This window comes from Gossypium hirsutum, chromosome D06 (genome assembly GCF_007990345.1).
Source record: "Gossypium hirsutum isolate 1008001.06 chromosome D06, Gossypium_hirsutum_v2.1, whole genome shotgun sequence".
Classification (NCBI taxonomy): Eukaryota; Viridiplantae; Streptophyta; class Magnoliopsida; order Malvales; family Malvaceae; genus Gossypium; species Gossypium hirsutum.
Window position 1 is genome coordinate 4,065,618 of NC_053442.1, and position 18,789 is coordinate 4,084,406.

Below are 18,789 nucleotides of genomic sequence, written 5' to 3' on the forward strand. Positions count from 1 at the left end.
AAAAATGGGAAACTAATCACTATACATTAAATTAAAAAGTAAATGCATTTATTCTTGTACTGTTAAAAACCTGCACATATTGATATCAAATAGTGACATGTGACGTGCAACGTATACCTCATGCTGATTTATAAAAACTAATTTTTAACAGTAGAAATGAATAAAATTTTTAACAGAAAGACTAATTTAGTTTTTGATATGATACAATAATCTCATTATTACGTTTTACCCACCAAAATCTATGAAATTCAAACACAAATTCATGAACTCACCAACTTCACTTCTCACCTCCAAAAGAGGGTAAATAGGGCCTATGGCTGATGTGAGTGAGAGATAGAACAAGGGGCCCCTTTTTCTTTTTAATTTCACTAAAAGCTGAGAGAGACTTGAAACATGTCACTAATCTGAGAAAAGAAATGAACACTTAACCTTTCAAATAAAAAAGAAAGTGGGGTAGTCTCTCACCCCTTGCCATCAATTTGGCCTTTCAACAAAAGTAGTGTCAGATATCATCTGAAGCTGGTCAAAAGAACCTTGAAAAAGGAATCTCAGACCCTTACTTATTTTAAGTTTTTTCATGGTGGAGCCCCATTTGGTCAGAATTGGCATTGCCCTCCTTCAACTTAACAACAAAGAATTTAATAAATCAAGAACCATCCATGAAGAAATCTCCAAGCTTTTGGACAAAGCTTACACATCAGACCAATTTTTGTTGAAATAAAGTAAAGATGGGATTTAGTCCCTATAAAGTCTGCCTAACCCTTTTTCTTTTCCATTCCTTTTTCCTCCCCCTAAGCATACCAAAATATAATCTCAAAGAAAACTCAGGTCAAATTGTGTATAATTTATTAAAATATGTTTTTTCAGTCTTGAGACGACTTCTTTTTGTTAGGCCATGAAATAATTTAACATGATTTATTTTTTTTTAAAATATGGTGATTATAACAGATATTGTATACAGTTTAATCAGTATTACTAGAGTATGACACACAACGATGAAGGTGAGATGAAGGTGAGATAAGTTAATAATAAACATATTAAACATATTTATTAAAAGTTTATATAGAAAAATAAATAAAATTTTAGTTGAAATGGTGAAATTAAATATTTTGAATTTATTGTATAACGGATTTAAATCTCATTATGATTGAGTTTTTCTAAACCTTAAATAAAAGTATAAAAATACAAAAATAACATATTAATATATCTTACTTTATCTATAAAAAGATAAATTGGTGTCAAATTGACTCGTAAAACTAAGTTTTAATATGTCTATAAATATTTTCCCTACTTCTTGTCATTTCATTTTTAAATGTGAAAAAAAAAAGGTTGTCCACCTGTACTAAAAAATGCCAAGCTATGTACTCATCACATGTTTAAAAGAGAATAACCCTCGTTAAATGAAAAAGCTGGTCTCCAGACTGAAAATACTTGCTTCTAAAAGTAAAGACTAAAAATAACGGGATTACATTAGAAGGGCTAAATCTACAAAAAATGCATAGTATAAGAACCTTCTATAGAAATTGACCACAATCCAATGACGCAGACTTTGTTATGGACAAATAAGAGACGCTCCAATTGAGGGGCAGTGTCAAACCACCATGATTACAAAACAAAGGGTATTCCTTTTGATGGTTATCAACGGTAAACACTTTGAAGTCCTAATCATGAAAATTGGAATTTAAGAAAGGAAATATCCACTAATAAAGTGACTTACCATCATAACCGTCGCCAAAAACTTATGGTGGTGTTTAGAGCATTGAGCCATTTCGGGTCCTATTTGTCCGTTGCACGCTACCTGCTCCAAAAAGCCAGTAAAAGAGTGGTTGTGTTGAACCCCCATAGCCAGTGAACATGGTTCCTGGTCAAATGTTTTACAAATAAGCATCTAGAAAATATATGATGTCATGCACATGAAAATTAAGAGAACCTCTTGTCCAATGCAATGGTTAAGAGGGGTAAAGCAAAAAAATATTTATTATATAGTGCTCCCCAGCATGACTTTATTTCTTAAGACATTATAGATAGGATGCATTGCGGTAAAAATATCATAAAAGTCTCTATATTAGGAGTCAGACTAAATTTTACTCCATTTACTCAAAAAATGACAAATTAATCCTTATACATTAGATAAAATAGCAAACTGGTATTTTCTGTTGAAAATTTTAACTATTTTTACTATTAAAAATTGACATAGGTGATAGGATAATCATATAATTACATGTGGCATGCCACATGTAACTTATTATGACGTACAACGACTAATTTTTAACTATAGAAATAAATAAAATTTTTAACGAAAGGACCAATTTGCTCTTTAATCAAATGTATAAGAACTAATTTATCTATTTTTAAATAGAAACAAAATATAATTTAACACTTAATACAAGAGCTTCCATGGTACTTTTACCGATAAACTATGAGATGATATATTCATAGAATGATATTGATGGCCTACTTGTAAATATGCTAAACAAATTATGAAGACAAGGGAAAGTTTTTTTTTACAAAAAATGCAATTTAGCAAGGGCAATGAAATGAATGGCACTAATAGGGGCTAAAATAACAGTGTAACACATTTATTTGCAAGCAAATTAAGCTTTCATACAATGAGTAAAGCAATATAGGTAAGAACAGTAGTAAATGTAAGGGAAATTTGCCATCTTTTTCTTCTTGTTTTTTCTTTTCACATCTTCTGAAATATGTATGTGCCTCAGTCGAGATTCCATGTAAGAAATCTTGTTCATGCCATGCACTTGCGTCTTTTTAACCCCCAACCAAACTCCAGATTAACATTTCTGTATTTATAACTTGATGCTGTTAAATTTTTATGGTTTAAAATCTAGTCCCTGCGAATGCCAGCAATGAAGTACATCCTTTCATGGTTTGTGCAGAAATTGAAGCAGAATATACTACTCAGGGCCAAACGAATCTCCAAACTTATTTTTCATTGATTTTTTCAGGGGAATATTCCAACCTCCAAAATAGTTCACACATCACCAATTGGACTAGCTTTCATTTGAACTTTAACCACAATTTTAAATTCTGCTCCTGGTCGTGGAATCATGTCCTCTATCTCCAAGGTAAACCAGGCATCTATCAGGAAGGAAGATATTGTGAAGTGAAATGTAACTCTAGTGAAAATCCACTTTTTAATGTACAAAATCTGCATTTTCTGAGAAGTGGGATGGTTTCTTCTTCTTCTTCTTTTAAATAAAACAAATTGGGTAGGGAAGAGCTTTGGGTGGCTTGACCTTGCATGAAGTACTGCCCAAGGTGATTTAACTTCTTGAAAAATATTGAAAGGAAAGCATTGTCAGCTTAAGCTAACATGGAGTTGACTCAATTATCAGCCGACATGGAAATAGCATTTATCCAAATATAGATCCTTAAAAAGGGTTCATATTATCCAAGCTCAAACCTTTATATATGTGGGTTTGAACTTGGGATAGATTTTGGACAAAATCCTCTTTCATTCATATTCTACAGCCTAGTTATTATAGTAAGCAACCTGTTGTGCAAACGAGATGGCTGTCCTTGCCAAAACTTAAAACGCTCAGGTCGAAGTCTGTATCCTCCCCAGTGTTTAGGCTTTGGAATCAAACTCCTACAACAAGGAAAAACATGAGGATTTTTTGTTCTGATTACTGTCGTATTTGAGTCTCAAGCTTTTGATATAGCTAGTCATTTATGATGATGACCTGATGACCACGTTAGATGCAGATTCTAGTGTCATAGGGATAGATCTTTCGTCTTGCGATCTGTGCGGCCTTAGGCGATCCGTTCGTCCAAACTTGCCTAAGTTAGCCTTTACTTAAGTGATGATTCCTTTAAAAGTCCTCCAAGGTACCAATTTGTATAGCGGAAGTAAACTTATGCCAAAAAAAGCTACAAAGAACAATAGAAAGCCACAGAAAAGAACGCATACAGGTGTTTGAGTAAATGCTCTCAGAATTCTATTACTCTTAAGAATCCATATACAATGGAATGATTTACAAGTGAGGGGAGGTTCTCTATTTATAGTTGAGCTCCTCCAAAATCAACGGTCAAGATTAAATTACATCGACGGATAAAATTAGTCTATCCCTTAATTTTGGGGATTTACAAGATTACATCATATCACATCAAATCTATAAGATATGATTTTCCTACTTACTAAAAATAACCTAAGTTGCCATATCTTTGTTATCGAGCCAACCAGGCTTCAATCTGACAAGCTTCTCCAATAGTTTTTTAAATCGGGCCACTTCTCGTGGGCTAAATGTTCCCTATCTAATTGATAGACCTCTATGGGGTGCATCTTGTGCCACAGTCACGGGTTTTGCACTTTGGCTCGTGACATTCTCCCCCACCTATTCTCGCAACGCCCTTGTTGCGACTTTCGAATGGCACTGACTTGATTCACCTTGAAACTCTCTCGTTCCCTTGGTTTCCTCCCGACTTGTCTTGCACTCAAGTTGTCCCCTCTTTCGGAACCTTTGCCTCGGCTTCCGTCGCCTCTTAACTTGAACCGTTACACTCGTTGGTACATCTCGTTTGCAAGAAGTCTCCGTTCTAACTTGCCCCAATTTTAACTTGTTCCTTTTTGAATCGCTTTCATTCTCACACCTTGGCTTTGTATTGCCCACAGTCTCTCAGCCTCCTTGCTTATGAACTTTGAAAGCGACATTGCCAAGCCAACAAGTCAGAATTCAAAACACTATCAAAGTGTTCACAATATACCTTACTCACAGCATTTACTCGTCTCGACTGTTTCTGCATCGCTCATTTTTCCTTGAAACTCGATGCACAACCCACTTTTCCCAAAGGTGTCGGCTCCACAGTCAAATCTGCAGGCTTTATATCGATCTTTTGCGCCACTAACACTTCCAAAAAGGCTTTTGTAGCATTCCGTTCTATCGAGTCAATGTTACTCCCATACGAAACATCCTCGACTAGTTGGATTGACGACAACACCTTTGTCCCAACCTTTACATCTCGATGCACCGACACAACAATTTTTTATAACAGACTGGTAACAATATGAATTTGATCGACCCATGGATATAGAGATGTCTGAATCCTGTTAAGGAAGTTTAATCCAAGAACATAATCGTAATCATCTAATTGGATTACCTCGAATTCTTCCTTACCCTTCCATTCGCTGATTTGTAGCTCCACATTATGAATTACTCCCACAGTTGGGGCCTCCTCGAAATTTACTGTCTTGATCTTCCTATTCGATTTCTTAATCGAGATACCAAGTTTCCCTACAGCCTCCTTCAATATGAATAAGTCTAATGCTCCCGTATCAACAAGAGCACTCCTCTTTTGACCTGCAATGTTGATGTCTACAAACATCAACTCTTCTCCACAATTCCTTTTCTAGGAATGAGCACCATAAAATTGACCCTCGATATCTTTTTCTCAATAGGCTTTACCTTTTCCGGCTCATCATGTCTCTTAATAGCTGAAACTGAAGATACCTTTGGGCAGTCCTTCTTCATATGCGGTCCCTTACAAAGGTAACATTTCAACTTTACTCTCTTCTCTTTCGGGCTGTTAGGTCTCCACTTCTCATTTTGTGGTTTCCTATTACCACCGTCGCTACTACTACCATTGCTATAATCGCTATGTCCCTCTTCATCTTCCTCATGGTACCCACCATTGCCCTTCTTGTTGGGCTTGGAAGATTCAAACCTGTCTCTTCTCGGAACAAGTTCCACTAAGGACTCCACTACCATCATGGCATTGGTAAGTTCCTGAATTCCTTGACGTTGCAATTCTTGCTTCGCCCATGGTTTCAACCTATCCGTAAAAGAGAAAAATGTTTCATTCTCGTTCAAATCAAAAATCTAGAGCATGAGTTTACTGAACTCCCGCACATACTCCCTAACCATGCCTCGTTGCGTAAGCCGCCGCAACTTTGCTCGAGTTTCATCCTCAGCATACTCAGGGTAAAACTGTGCTTTGAACTCCTTTTGAAACTCCTCCCAAGTCCCAATCTCAGCCCCACCATGTCTCACATCAGTAGACCTACGTCGCCACCATAACAAAGCAACATTAGTAAAATACATAGCAATAATATTTACCTTTGTGGTATAATCCTCGATGTTCATCCCATGGAAGTATTGCTCCATTGTTCAAAGAAAGTTGTCCACTTCACTTGCGAACATTGCCCCTTTAAATGCTTTTGGTTTGGGCACATCCATTGCGTGCTGTTTCGGCTTCGAAGCCAACATTCCATCACCCACGGCAACCTTGAAAATCTTGCCCCCTTAAGCTCATTGATCTCTTCCTTCAAAGCTGTCATCATAGCCTCAAGAGAATCATTCTTCCCAGCCAGTTTATTTTCCGTGGAACTGATAATATTCCACACATATTCCTTAAGCTACTCCTTCGTGGATTGCAACCCATTAGTGAATCTTTCATCGACTTTGTCGATCCTTTCCTTGACGTCCTCTATGGACTCCTCGAGAGTGACGACTCGACCCTCCAAAGCTGACAATAAATCCCTTTACTGACTTACTTTTCTGGCCCTTCCACAGGTCTCCATTGGCTCACTCTGACTGACAACTTCTTTCGATATCCCAACAGTGCCTCAGAACCAATAACTCGGATACCATTTGTCACGGGACTAAATATTTCGTCTCGCGATCCGTGCGACTTTAAGCTACCCATTCGTCCAAACTTGCCTAAGCCAGCCTTTACTCAGGTTAGGATTCATTAAGAACTCTTCAAATGCACCAATTTGTATAGCGGAAGCAAACTTATGCCAAAAGAAGCAACAGAAGAACAATAGAAAAAACGCACACAAGATGTTTGAATAAATGCTCTCTATATTCTCTTATTCACAAAGAATAATGAAACAATAAATGGAGTGAGTACAAATGATGGGAGGCTCTCTATTTATAGTTGAGTTCCCCAAAAACCGACGGTGAAGATACATTTACATCGACGGACGAGATTAACTATATTCCTTGATTTTAGGGATTTACAAAATATATCATATCAAATCTAATCTAATCTTTAGAAGATATGATTCTATCAATCTTCTAAGATTAGTTACTAAAATAGCCTAAATTGCCATATCTTCATTATCAGGCCAACCAGGCTTTAATCTGACAGGCTTCTCCAACAGGTTACCGAATCAGGTCAGTTCTTGCAGGCCAAATGATCTCCACCTACACGATAAACCTCCATCGGATGCATTTGGTATGATGGTCACGGGTTTTGAATTGCGGCCCGTAACACTAGAACCTGATTGAAGAAAATAGATAAATGGATATTAAGCCAACAAAAAATAGCTAAATGCAGCACAGAGTACAGAAAATGTTGACACAAACAAAATTATCTGGGTCAAACATTAAAAACGAGTCAACTTACCCATCAGATTGTTTTTCTTCTAGATCTTTGTATTGTTGGTGCAGTACAAGCCGTCCAGGAACTATAGTACTCTGAAGCAAGAAATTGATCTTTACTTTTCTCAAACCTATCATTTTTACTTCTAATGGACATTAACAAGGGAAGAAAAGATTTAGACCTATTATTCATGTTTCCAGAACATTTTAATAGAATATAAAGTCACAAACCTGCTAGCTAACTATAGCTCCAATTTGACTTCCTCGAGGACGACTGTGGAAGTATTGCTCTGATTCCTCGTCGGGAATGTTCTGCACCAATCCTTCCACTCTTACCTGGAAATCACAGTTCATTATAGCCCTTAGATATTCATAATGGAAACCAATGAACAAATTATAAGTTTGCACTATTTAGTCAGATTCTGTTCCACATTACAGCAAACTTCAATTAATAGAATAATTCAAGATATATGCCTAATGGTCCAACACAAATTTCAACATACATCTGCAACATTTCTTTATTCATTAAAGCAGTTATTAGTAGGCTTATGGATAACATACAAAATTACAAGACGCACCCGAGTACCAGCAGGATTTCAGATTGCTCATTAAATTTACTCCCTCAGGAAGACACCTATGCATAAGTACCAAGCTGCTATCATCCATCTCGCCATCCATCATTCGGACTCTTTCTCTTACGGACACACATTGACACATACACATATTGGCAGACATAGGAAGGTCTCCGTGCACAAGGACAGAAACATTTTATCTAAAATCAGCATCCTCTCCATGTCAACTATGACAACCCAAAGCAGTAGCGAGAATTCAATGTTAGCAATAGACTAATACAACTCAGCAAGAAAAGCTTACTCCCTTGTTTTAGTCCCACTTTGCATTTGTTTATACTCCTACTTTAGAACTAAAAATGGTCAATAGCAAAAGGCAGCTGGTTGCAAATGTGGATAATACATCCATAGTGTTAAGAATATGCGAATAGGATTGTGTCCCAAAACGATTGACAGGAAAGTAGAGATCAATTTCCTTCCCTTTATTTCGATTTCCAGAATGACCTATTTTGATTAAGAATTCAGACGCATCAAAGGGAGCTTGAAACCTTAGAAGTCATTAGAGAGGCCTAAATCTCTTTTAGCAGTAAAAATTCTGCTTGGCTTTGTTTTATTCATTGTCTCTTTAAATAGAGATAGCTTATTACAATAGTTAAGGAAAGTCGTATCAAACTAAATGAAGTCCTAAAAAACAACTATAATTCTAAGAGTCCTGCCACATACCAAAAACTTCTACTCGATATGCTGCTTTGTCCACAACAATACTCAGCTTCTGGAGAAAAAGCTTCTCAAGCTCAAAGTCAGGATAGACTTGATGATATAAATCAAGCCCAGTTCAGTCTCACTTCAGTTTCTGGTTTTGAAGTATTTTAATGCGCTAATTCCAGCCAAAAGAGCTTCTCACATTGATGCCTAACGATATTGATTCATCACAACTATAACCTCACCCCTTGCCCTTCTCTCAGCCATTTCTACCCTTGATGAATTTTTTACAAAAAAGGCAGATGAATTTAGAGAATTAGAATGAACCAAATCAGGAGGGCTATGGAGCTCGACATCAAGTCAAACACAATCGGTTAACCCAGCAGTGAACAAACTAATGTGCATATCTGCTCTGACATTCTTGCCCTTGCCAATCATTCCTGGAACTACCATTGGTATTTTCGATTGAACCCATTTGTTTCAGTCTGACATGCTTGCCTTAGCACTGAACTCATTTGTTTCAGGTTGACCAAATCTCCTAAGGGGTTGCTGCTTACGGAAGGATCAAAACAAAGTGAGCAAAAATCTTGGAATTCTAACCAATTCATCACACGCCCTTTAGATTAAGTTGAAAATACCAAAGTTACACTTCACCCAGCACGTTGAAGGCTGCCAAACTCACATTGTCCACAAGCGGTCTTCTGACCCGTCAAAAATAGGGAAGTCTAATTTCATGAGCTGGGAGCAGCTCCTTTGAATGGCAAAACCACCCACCCGACAGCAGTAGCACCGTGCCTCCTCCAGCGTAGTCTGAAACCTTAGGACTCATTAGAGAAACCTAGATCTCTTTTAGAGTTTGGTAAAGTTTGTTTGCCTTTGATCTGTTCATCATCTCTTCAAATAGAGATAACTATTACAGTAATTAAGTAATGTCATATCAAACTAAATGAAGTCCTACAAAAAACAATTCCTGTTTTTCTAAGAGTTTAAGACATGCCAAAATCAACTTCTACTAAAAATGCTGCAGTGTCCACAACATATATTTACAAAAAAGAAGTTTCATATTAAAAATAAAGTACAAACATACATAAGGGATTTCAACAGTTGGCATGAACCGCACTAAATCCTAAAGTCCACCATGACATGTTTCCCACAAAAAAAATCAAGTGTAGAAAAGGAAATGATAGATAATCGGTATCTGAAATAGGTAAACTTCAATAATTTCAATCCTAGCATGCAGAAGTTACTCATATATTCAAATATGAGCCATGTTTTTTTAGAAGAATCATCTTTACTTTCTTCAAAAGATAATTTTCACATCAACAAAAGTCGTTCAATGTTCATAATGAATAATCACAAGCCAAAATCCAATGTCCTACCTGCTGGTGAAGCCCATCCCAGTAGAAAAGAAGTGATGCATGAGGATTTTCAGATAACTCACAGGCCTTTCGACTTTCATAATTGGTATACCTGCTTAAAGTAAAAACATAAAAATATCACCAAAAAACATATATGTAAATAAAAACTACAGAAAACTGCTGTTGAAAGCACACAGTTCCATGATAGTAACGGAACACTAACCAGACAAAACCATCTTTATCCACCTCTTTTAGCAATGCCATTGCTGATGAGCTGCAGCAGACAGGAAGATGGTAAAACAAAACGAGAAAAGGTCAACCAATAAACATCCAAAGCATAAATAAGTACTAAAATAAGCAAATAAACTCCAAAAGAAGCAGCTAACAGCTACCATCCCAAGCCCCATAAGGTTGTTACTGGTTTAAACCAAAAGAAAAATGGCAGAGGTTGATGAAAAGGATTAGCACCCATAATGTTGCATTAACTAAACTCCTTTATTCAGAGGAATACATTTTCAAACTTCAAGCACTTAAACGCGTCAAATATAAAGCAGGTTCATGTTGGTTAAGCTTATATTCCAATGTATGAAAATGGGTCGCTAAACCCAACCGAGCAATAAGTGATTTAATGAAGCGATCTAATCAGACCAGTGAAAATAAGCAATAATACCAGAGCGCACATAGGTATGGAATATTGCATAAGTTTGCTTATTAAAAATTTTGAAATATGTACAAAACACTTTAGCATAAAGAAAAAGAAAAGAGTCCTTGTAGCAGTGATAAAAAAAAACAAAAAAAATTTGAACTATAAGAAGACAATACTGACGAAGAATAAGAGAATCATAGCAGCATCATTTTATTTGCTTATAAAGAGATGGTAATCACAATATTATTGCAGCAACATGAGTAAAAACATAAACTAGAAGTTGAAAGGATTGAAAAAAAAAGGAGTATTAAGTATTTACCACGAAATGAAAAGCCAAACATAGCATCTACTAGAATGTCAAAGTCCTCTGACAAGTCCGCAGGCAGCTCATCCTCCGACAGAAAAGAGACTGACAGAGATTCCAGCTGCAAAACAAGCAGATTTACGTAACCATACAGTTTAGATTATTACAACATCCCTTGTGCCATACCTGAGCAACAAGGCCAGAATAAAGGGGTGGTTCGCTTAGGATAACACACAAAGGGCTTATACCCAAAGTGATACAAATGACGAGCAGCAACCAGCCCGTCACCTCCATTGTTCCCGGACCACAAATAGCAAGAACACAATTATACTCACTCGGTTGATAAACCTGTAACAAGAAAAGCTCCATTTGCACACCAAGAAACTATGTATCATCTTATATGATCTCCAATAGAATTGTCAACAAAACAATATATACTTGACAGTAGTAGTTAGTGGACACTGACGGTAGCAAATAGCAAGACAAGGTAGAGCAACCAACTTAATATAAACAAAAAAGAAGTAGAACCCTTTATTGCAAACTTCTAATGCAATCTTAGATAAACTTAGACGCATCGAAATTCTGCGTGTTTACATTAGTATATGGCAAATAGAAAAAAATTTTAAAATTCAACAAACAAAATGAAAAACGAAAGGTAATAGCCATTACCTCAGCAATCGATGTAGCTACGCTTAAACCAGCCAATTCCTGAAAATTCACATAAACTGAAACCATTCAAGCTTTAAAACAAAAAAGAACAGGAAAAACGAATTGAGTTTTAAAAATGTTAACGAACCATTAACTGATCCACGCTAAAGCCAAGAGGCCCCATAAGAGTCTCATCAACCTCAGCAGCTTCTCGCTGTGTTAGGTACGAATAGAAGCCGGATTTTGCACCGATGACTCCATTCGATGGTCCACTCACTTCACCGGATTTCAAATAAAACGGTCGGGTTGCAGGGCTCGAAATTTTACCCCCCAAAAAACCCAGATAATTAAAAGAATCTTTGCTTCACTTGGTTAAAGTGGTAGTAAGAAGGATTTAGAGAGAGAGACTATGACAGTTTCTATAGAGAAGAAGCGAGGGAAATAGGCATATGATTTGGCTTTTGTAAATGGATTGAGAGTTACTGTTTTACTAGTTTTAATCTGCAAATGAACATGATTATATATGGGCTAATATACAATCTAGTACCTATATTTGGTTTTAATGTTGAATTCGGTACCTGAGTTTTTTTTTCAATTTGATACCTTAGTTTGGCTTCAATATTCAATTTGGTACTTGGAATTTTTATTTTTTTTACAATTTGATATCTGAATTTGGCTTTAAAGTTTAATTTGGTACCCAGACCAAATGTTATCATGTGGCCCAATGAATATATTTCACATGCGTGCTCTAATAGGTACCTAATTGGGACAAAAAAGTAAGTGTCAAATTGAACATTAAAACCAAATTTAGGTACTAAATCGAGACAAAAAAAATTTAAAACTATCCAATTGAAAAAATTCACATGCCAATTTGAATACTGAAGCCAAATTCAAGTACCAAATTGGAAGAGAGAAAAAAACCTATATATCAAATCAAATATTGAAGCCAAACTCAAATATCAAATAATATATTAACCATTTATAAAAACTAGTTTGCATGACTAAAATATATTAAAACATTTCTTCAAATGGTAAACTACATCATTAGTCACTAAAGTATGGGCAAGTTTTAGTTTTGGTCATTTAACTAAAAAAAAGTTACAATTTGGTCATTGAACCATTCAAAAGTTTTCATTTAAGTCACTAAACTATTCAAAAGTTCCAATGACCAAATTGAAAAAAAAAATAGTTAAGTGACCAAAACAAAAACTTTCCTATAATTTAGTAACCAATGGTATAGTTTACCATTCTTTAGAATACATTTAAATAATTGTAATGTTTAAAAAATATTATGTTTAAAAATTAAATCAGTATTTTTGAAATCATTTATTTCAATATTGTTTCTTAATTGAATTGGTGTTATGAGTCAACCATGCACTAACTCAATTAAGTAATGACTAAATTTTCATTGTTTTTATAAAGTAAATTGTATTTATTTTTTAAAGCATTTTTTTTCTTTTTATATATTTAATATAGAAATAAAAAAAATGCACACACATAATAGAATTTGAATTTTTTTAATTTTTTGCTATAGAATAGGATTTGAACTTAAAAAATTGTTGTTTTCATATCTTCACCTTTGCCATTTCAACCAAAACCTCGCTTGTTTTTATATCAAATTTTTATAAATATATTTGTTACATAATTTTATTTTTCACCCACATTATGTTTATGTCGTAATATAGTTGAATATAAATGAATTAATACTTTGTAGTCCGTATCATATATGTGTTAGAGTTAATTCCCTAAGTATAGTATATTTATCTTTGTACACTTATATTTTTCAAATAATTTGGTTTAATAAAAATATCTATTGATTACATTAATATTTCTTATACATAATCCTCAAAGGTTTTGGCACGCAAAGCAAAATGTAAGCAAATATTAGTTTATCGGTTATCTAATGTTTAACTAATATTGGTTGGTATTATGTGGTTGAATTGTAATATGGAAAGACAACTTGTATTAGTAGATAACCTAATCATGCCCTTAGTTTAATCGAAAATGAGAAAAATTGATTGAAAGACAGATATGCCGTTTATTAAGCCCAATTTGAGAGATACTTTGTCTTGAGCATCAGAGCGGATGACTCCTAAGAGATAAATACATAGATGTGGCTAATTAGACTGGTAGTACATCGGATATGACCCTAGTAGAATAGGTCCTAGATCCATTTATGAATCTATTTATTTGTAATGTTCATAGTGTGTCATACTTTAATCATGAGTGGATGATGTATTATGTATGTGCAACTTATATATTTTGATGTAATTAAAAGCATGAGTTCAAATAAATAAGGGACCGAAAATTGGTGCATTGCGTATACGACTTTGCAGTATGTAGTATCATTTCACAATAGTGGAATTCATAGCCCAGCTAAAGGGTAAATGGTATCCTCTCATCGACATTATATGATAGATGAAAAGTAAATGTAACCATGTGTCGTTTGTCATTGTGATAAATGACTTGATTACTATTTGATAGTAATTGACTTTTCATGAACAAAGTTGTAATGGTTATCGTAAGATGAAACAATATCATATTAGGAGAACAAATTTATCCCAAAGAAATTAAGGATATCTTATGAGAATAACACACTTATGACAAGGTCATTGGATAAACACTTATTAAGTGACTTTCGTAATGATATATAATTAGGAAGAGCTTAGTCAGGATATTTGATTAAAATAAATTCCACAATAGCAGAGTTCATAGGTTAAAATTTTAGTTTATATTCAAAAGTGCTTTTTGATCTAAAAATATTTTTAAAAAGTATTGCTAAACTAGTATAAGTGAGTTCCATAGATATTTATAAGCTTTTGCTTTTTGTTTGGGTTGATTGGACAAGTGCCCAAATTTAGCGATTTGCTATTTGGCTGTCCTGTTTTTTTAATAGGGGTAAGTGCTTGATTGAGTTGAGTCAAATTGAGTGAAAAAATATTGAATTAATCGAGTTAGCGAGTCATATTTTATCATCCCAACTTAATTTGAATTTTTTTCGAATCAAGTTACTTGAAATGAAACTCTCGTCGAGAATCAAATGAAATTGTTCAAGTTAAGTTAAAAAAATAAACATGTCAAATTAAAATATTGTTATAGTATAATTAATTCCATATTAGAGCATATAAACTTCAAACCATATATATTTGAAAATTTTTCAAAGCAAAATAAGAAAAAAAAAACACTATTATTTTAAAAAATTTAAAACTATTATAAACTTAAATCATTAATTAATTTATTCTCCAAACTATTATTTTAGAAATTTTTAAAAAATTTAACTTTCTATATATATTCTTTAGAATCTTATTAAAAATTTTTAAATTTTTTTAAAATATAATTTTTATAAAAAATTGAATTTAAAAAATTATTTTGATTTTCTTTTTGTAATTTTTATTGAGAGATAGACCAATTTGCTCGTTTTTAAAATTGACAGAGGCCAAAGGGCTATTTATACCAATATGTTATTTGAATTATTCGAGTTATTCAAATTGTAAAATTTAACTCGACTCGAACTTATTTGAATAAATAACTCGAATTGACTTAAAAAATAAAAACCAAATAATTCAAAATTTAAATTTTCTTCGATTTTTTCAAATTGAATCGAGTTTTACTATTTAAAAAAATTTTAAGTTTATTTTTTCATTTTGCACATTATTAAATATTTTTAACTATTTAATAAAAACTTATATTTTATCTTTTTAAAAGTACAAGATGTTAAACCTTCAGCATGAAGTTTTACTTTAGATTAACATTTTGATTTGTAAGATTAATTTTTGTAAATATTTTAAGAATTATTTTCATTCTATTTTATTTCAAATAACTGACGTGGAAATTACATGTAATTTTATTTTATATTTAAAATTCCATGTCATGTATTTAAAGACCTAATCATCGTGCTGTTAGTGATTTAACGAATATTTGACTCAAAAAACAAATTTGATAACTCAAGTACTATTTTGTAAGTTTTTAAGTTTAAGTGATCTAACTAAAAATTTACTAATAATTGGATGACCTTACCTAGTTTGCCATATATAATTTGAAAATTTAGGGGGAAAAGAACAATTGTGAAATATGAAGAGGACGAAATTTTAATTTTATTTTTCCTTAGACCCTAGTTTGGCAAATTACAAAATCTACCTAAAATTTAAAAAAATTAGAGCCGCACGATTGTTAAACCAACGGTAGATCGTTCTCTCAACAACGTCGTAACAAAAAATAAAAAGGTGTTTGGGGGAAATTAAAGACTATAAATAAAACCTTTCAAAATCGGGCGAGAGCTCTCGCGTCGATTTGTACTTCTTTCAATCCGATTTGACTCAGTTGCCTTGTTTTAAGACGTTTTTGGCTCACTTTCCGGTCGTTCGTTTCGATGGCGTCGACCTCAAACCGAACCGGTGGCGGTTCCTTCTACGGCGGTGCGGCTCCTTACCGATCAAGGTTTGATTTTCTCTTCTTGAAATTCTTTCGATTCGATTCATTTATAATTCAGAGAATCCAGAGAGTTAATTTATTAGGTTTCCTTCTTCATTCGTTTTTTTGCGGTAATTTTGTTTTATTGTTAATATTGAAATAGAGATGGTTTAAGCACGAGACCGGTGGCTAGCTCAGATGAGATACAATTGCGTATTGATCCGATGCATGCTGATTTGGACGATGAGATCTCTGGTCTCCGTAGCCAAGTTAAACAATTGAGAAACGTAAGACCTTTATCTCCTATTTGTTGATTTATTTTCTAAATTCATGTTTTATGATATATTTGATGTTCCCTTTTATATTGGAAGAATTGCATAAATGATATAATTGAATTGATAAAGTTCAACAGGATTTTGCTGATAATTTGATGTGTGTTTTTTTGCCTTCATTTGTTTGGCTTTTAAGGATTCAAGCTAAAGTTTGAGTTTAATTTATTGCTTAGATAAAATATTGTCATGCATTTGGATAGCTTTGAGTTCTCAGAAGATGCCATGATGATGTTGTCATTGTTTCTCTGGGCATATTCATTCTTGAAAAGAAAATTGAAAATTAAAAATTAAAACCAACGTTTATGAATATCAAAGGTCAGTTTGAAGTGAGATAAACAAGGCTTATAAGAATTTATCTTCTAATGGCATTGAATATGTTTTTCCTTTTCTTGTTGGAGTTATTTTGTATTTTTGTCCATACCGACTTGTATCTTGACACTTGAAGCTAAGTTTAGCTTCTGATTTTTTTTTCTCCCTTTTGGGTTTGGGGGCGAGGGGAAGGGTTCTTTTCCTTCCTATTCATTCTCCACCCCCTTTTCTTTTTGATGAAATATTCATTCTCTACCTTTAACTGACTGAGTTGTGTTAATCTTAAATCTGTTACAGGTTGCTCAAGAGATAGGATCAGAAGCAAAATTTCAGAAGGACTTTTTAGATCAGCTGGTATTTATTAATTATTACTGCTAAATCTACGCTTTCTTCACAGTTGTTCTCTTTATAGTTTCTTGCATATGAAAAATTGCGATGATGTATTGTTGCTTGCAAATAAGGAATGACCACCTTAGTTTATCAAACACATTTTTGTGGTTTTACTATAATATCAAAGTGAAGTGGAGGGGCAATAAAATTCTGAATTCTTTGAACCATTGTAGTCATGGAAAATAACCTGAAAAAAAAGGGAAATAATAATCATTGCTTATCTGCACTTGACATGGTATTTATCAAGTGTATCGTGTAAAAAGATGGTGATAAAATCTTCATCTGTCACTAGAGTTATTAAGGAATAGTTTTCCCTTTGGAATTTGTATGGTAGGAAATGTCCTTTTCTTTATCCTCTCTGTTCATATGCTGTATTGTTTAAGAAAATATTGATTATGATTGAACATAATGCACCCCCTTGTTCTATGATTCATCCTGTTATTATTTTTCTCCATCTCTTTGAATTTTATGGTAGACAAGGAAGTGAAGTTATGATAGTAATCAAGTTCATGGTTGCTAAGCCTTAATGCAAAAGAAAACTATTATCTGCAGTGATTCTCTGCTTTTTATCATGCCTGCTAATAATTTCTATCAGTTTCTTGTCTTGAACGATGATTGTTGGTTGAAGATAGCTAAAGATAGCACGGCATAACGTAGTGCTTTGTGATTTATATTTGAAAAAAAGGCTTTCTTTTTTGGTTTCCCGCTTCCTGAACATATAACCTCACTTTATGACAGCAAATGACCATGATTAAAGCTCAAGCAGGGGTGAAGAACAACATCAGGAAACTGAACAAGAGTATAATCAAGCATGGGTCAAACCATATTGTTCATGTGGTTCTTTTTGCACTGTTTTGCTTCTTTGTTGTCTACATGTGGTCCAAAGTATCCAGGAGATGAAGTTCGCAAGACTGCCGGATACATTGTTGAACGGGGATCGAAAATTTATTCAGCAAAGTTGGTTGTGTATAACTTTGTTTGTTCATGACTTTATCAGCTGTATAATTGACAAAGACATCAATGTTTCTAGGTTTAATGCTATGGTAAGAACGCTATTTCTTTCATCCTAAAGAGATGTTTTGCGTTTATAAATCCCTAGTTTCTAATGCATGATTTGTATAATCCACGCTGCTATTTTTTAATGTTTTGGATGTTTTTGCCTTCTGTTATACTGAACTTGTAAATCTCAACATAAATTTTAAAGATATTGTTATTTATTAAGATTCAACATCCAAGTTTTTGCTTCTTCTTTTTTTTTTTATGGCCTTGAAAATGTTAATTTAAATCAAATTATGCCCAGCTGTTTTTAATTAATCTGTATTCATTAAGAACCCCAAGCTTTTGTCTGATACTCATATGTTAGGTTTAGAGGCTTCAACTAAATCCAAAGTTTGAGTGATCCTCGTATATTAGCCTTACAACTGAGTCGATGGGTAAATTAATTTTTATATGATAGTTTATTTTATTTATTTTTATTGTTAAAAACTAATATAATTTATAGAATAACTAGTTATTCAAGGCATGCCGCATGTACTTTATACTATTGTACATATATAATGACTAATTTATTCATTTTTTGAGAAAAAAATTAAATACAACCTGACTCTTAATACAAAAATTTTCATGTTTTTTTACTGATATCAAACTTCTAACACACATTTTAACAATTTTGTTTTAATTAAACCGGATCAAAAACTGAATTAGAAACTGACCGAAGTATCAATCCAGACAGAGATTTTAAATTTTTAATAATTTTTTAATCTAACCGATCAAATAATAAC

General features: G+C 33.6%; 1 protein-coding gene and 1 pseudogene across 1 annotated transcript; one reads left to right on the forward strand and one right to left on the reverse strand.

Moving 5' to 3' along the window:
- Positions 1-6,803: 6,803 nt before the first annotated feature.
- Positions 6,804-12,024, reverse strand: LOC121218217 (pyridoxine/pyridoxamine 5'-phosphate oxidase 1, chloroplastic-like; annotated as a pseudogene).
- A 3,750-nt stretch (positions 12,025-15,774) lies between these two features.
- LOC121218218 (bet1-like protein At4g14600) lies at positions 15,775-18,072 on the forward strand. Its single transcript, XM_041095080.1, has 4 exons — positions 15,775-16,004; positions 16,141-16,264; positions 16,916-16,972; positions 17,747-18,072. Exons 1-4 carry the CDS (start codon positions 15,937-15,939, stop codon positions 17,906-17,908), a joined length of 411 nt encoding a protein of 136 aa, XP_040951014.1. The 5' UTR covers positions 15,775-15,936; the 3' UTR covers positions 17,909-18,072.
- Positions 18,073-18,789: the final 717 nt, after the last annotated feature.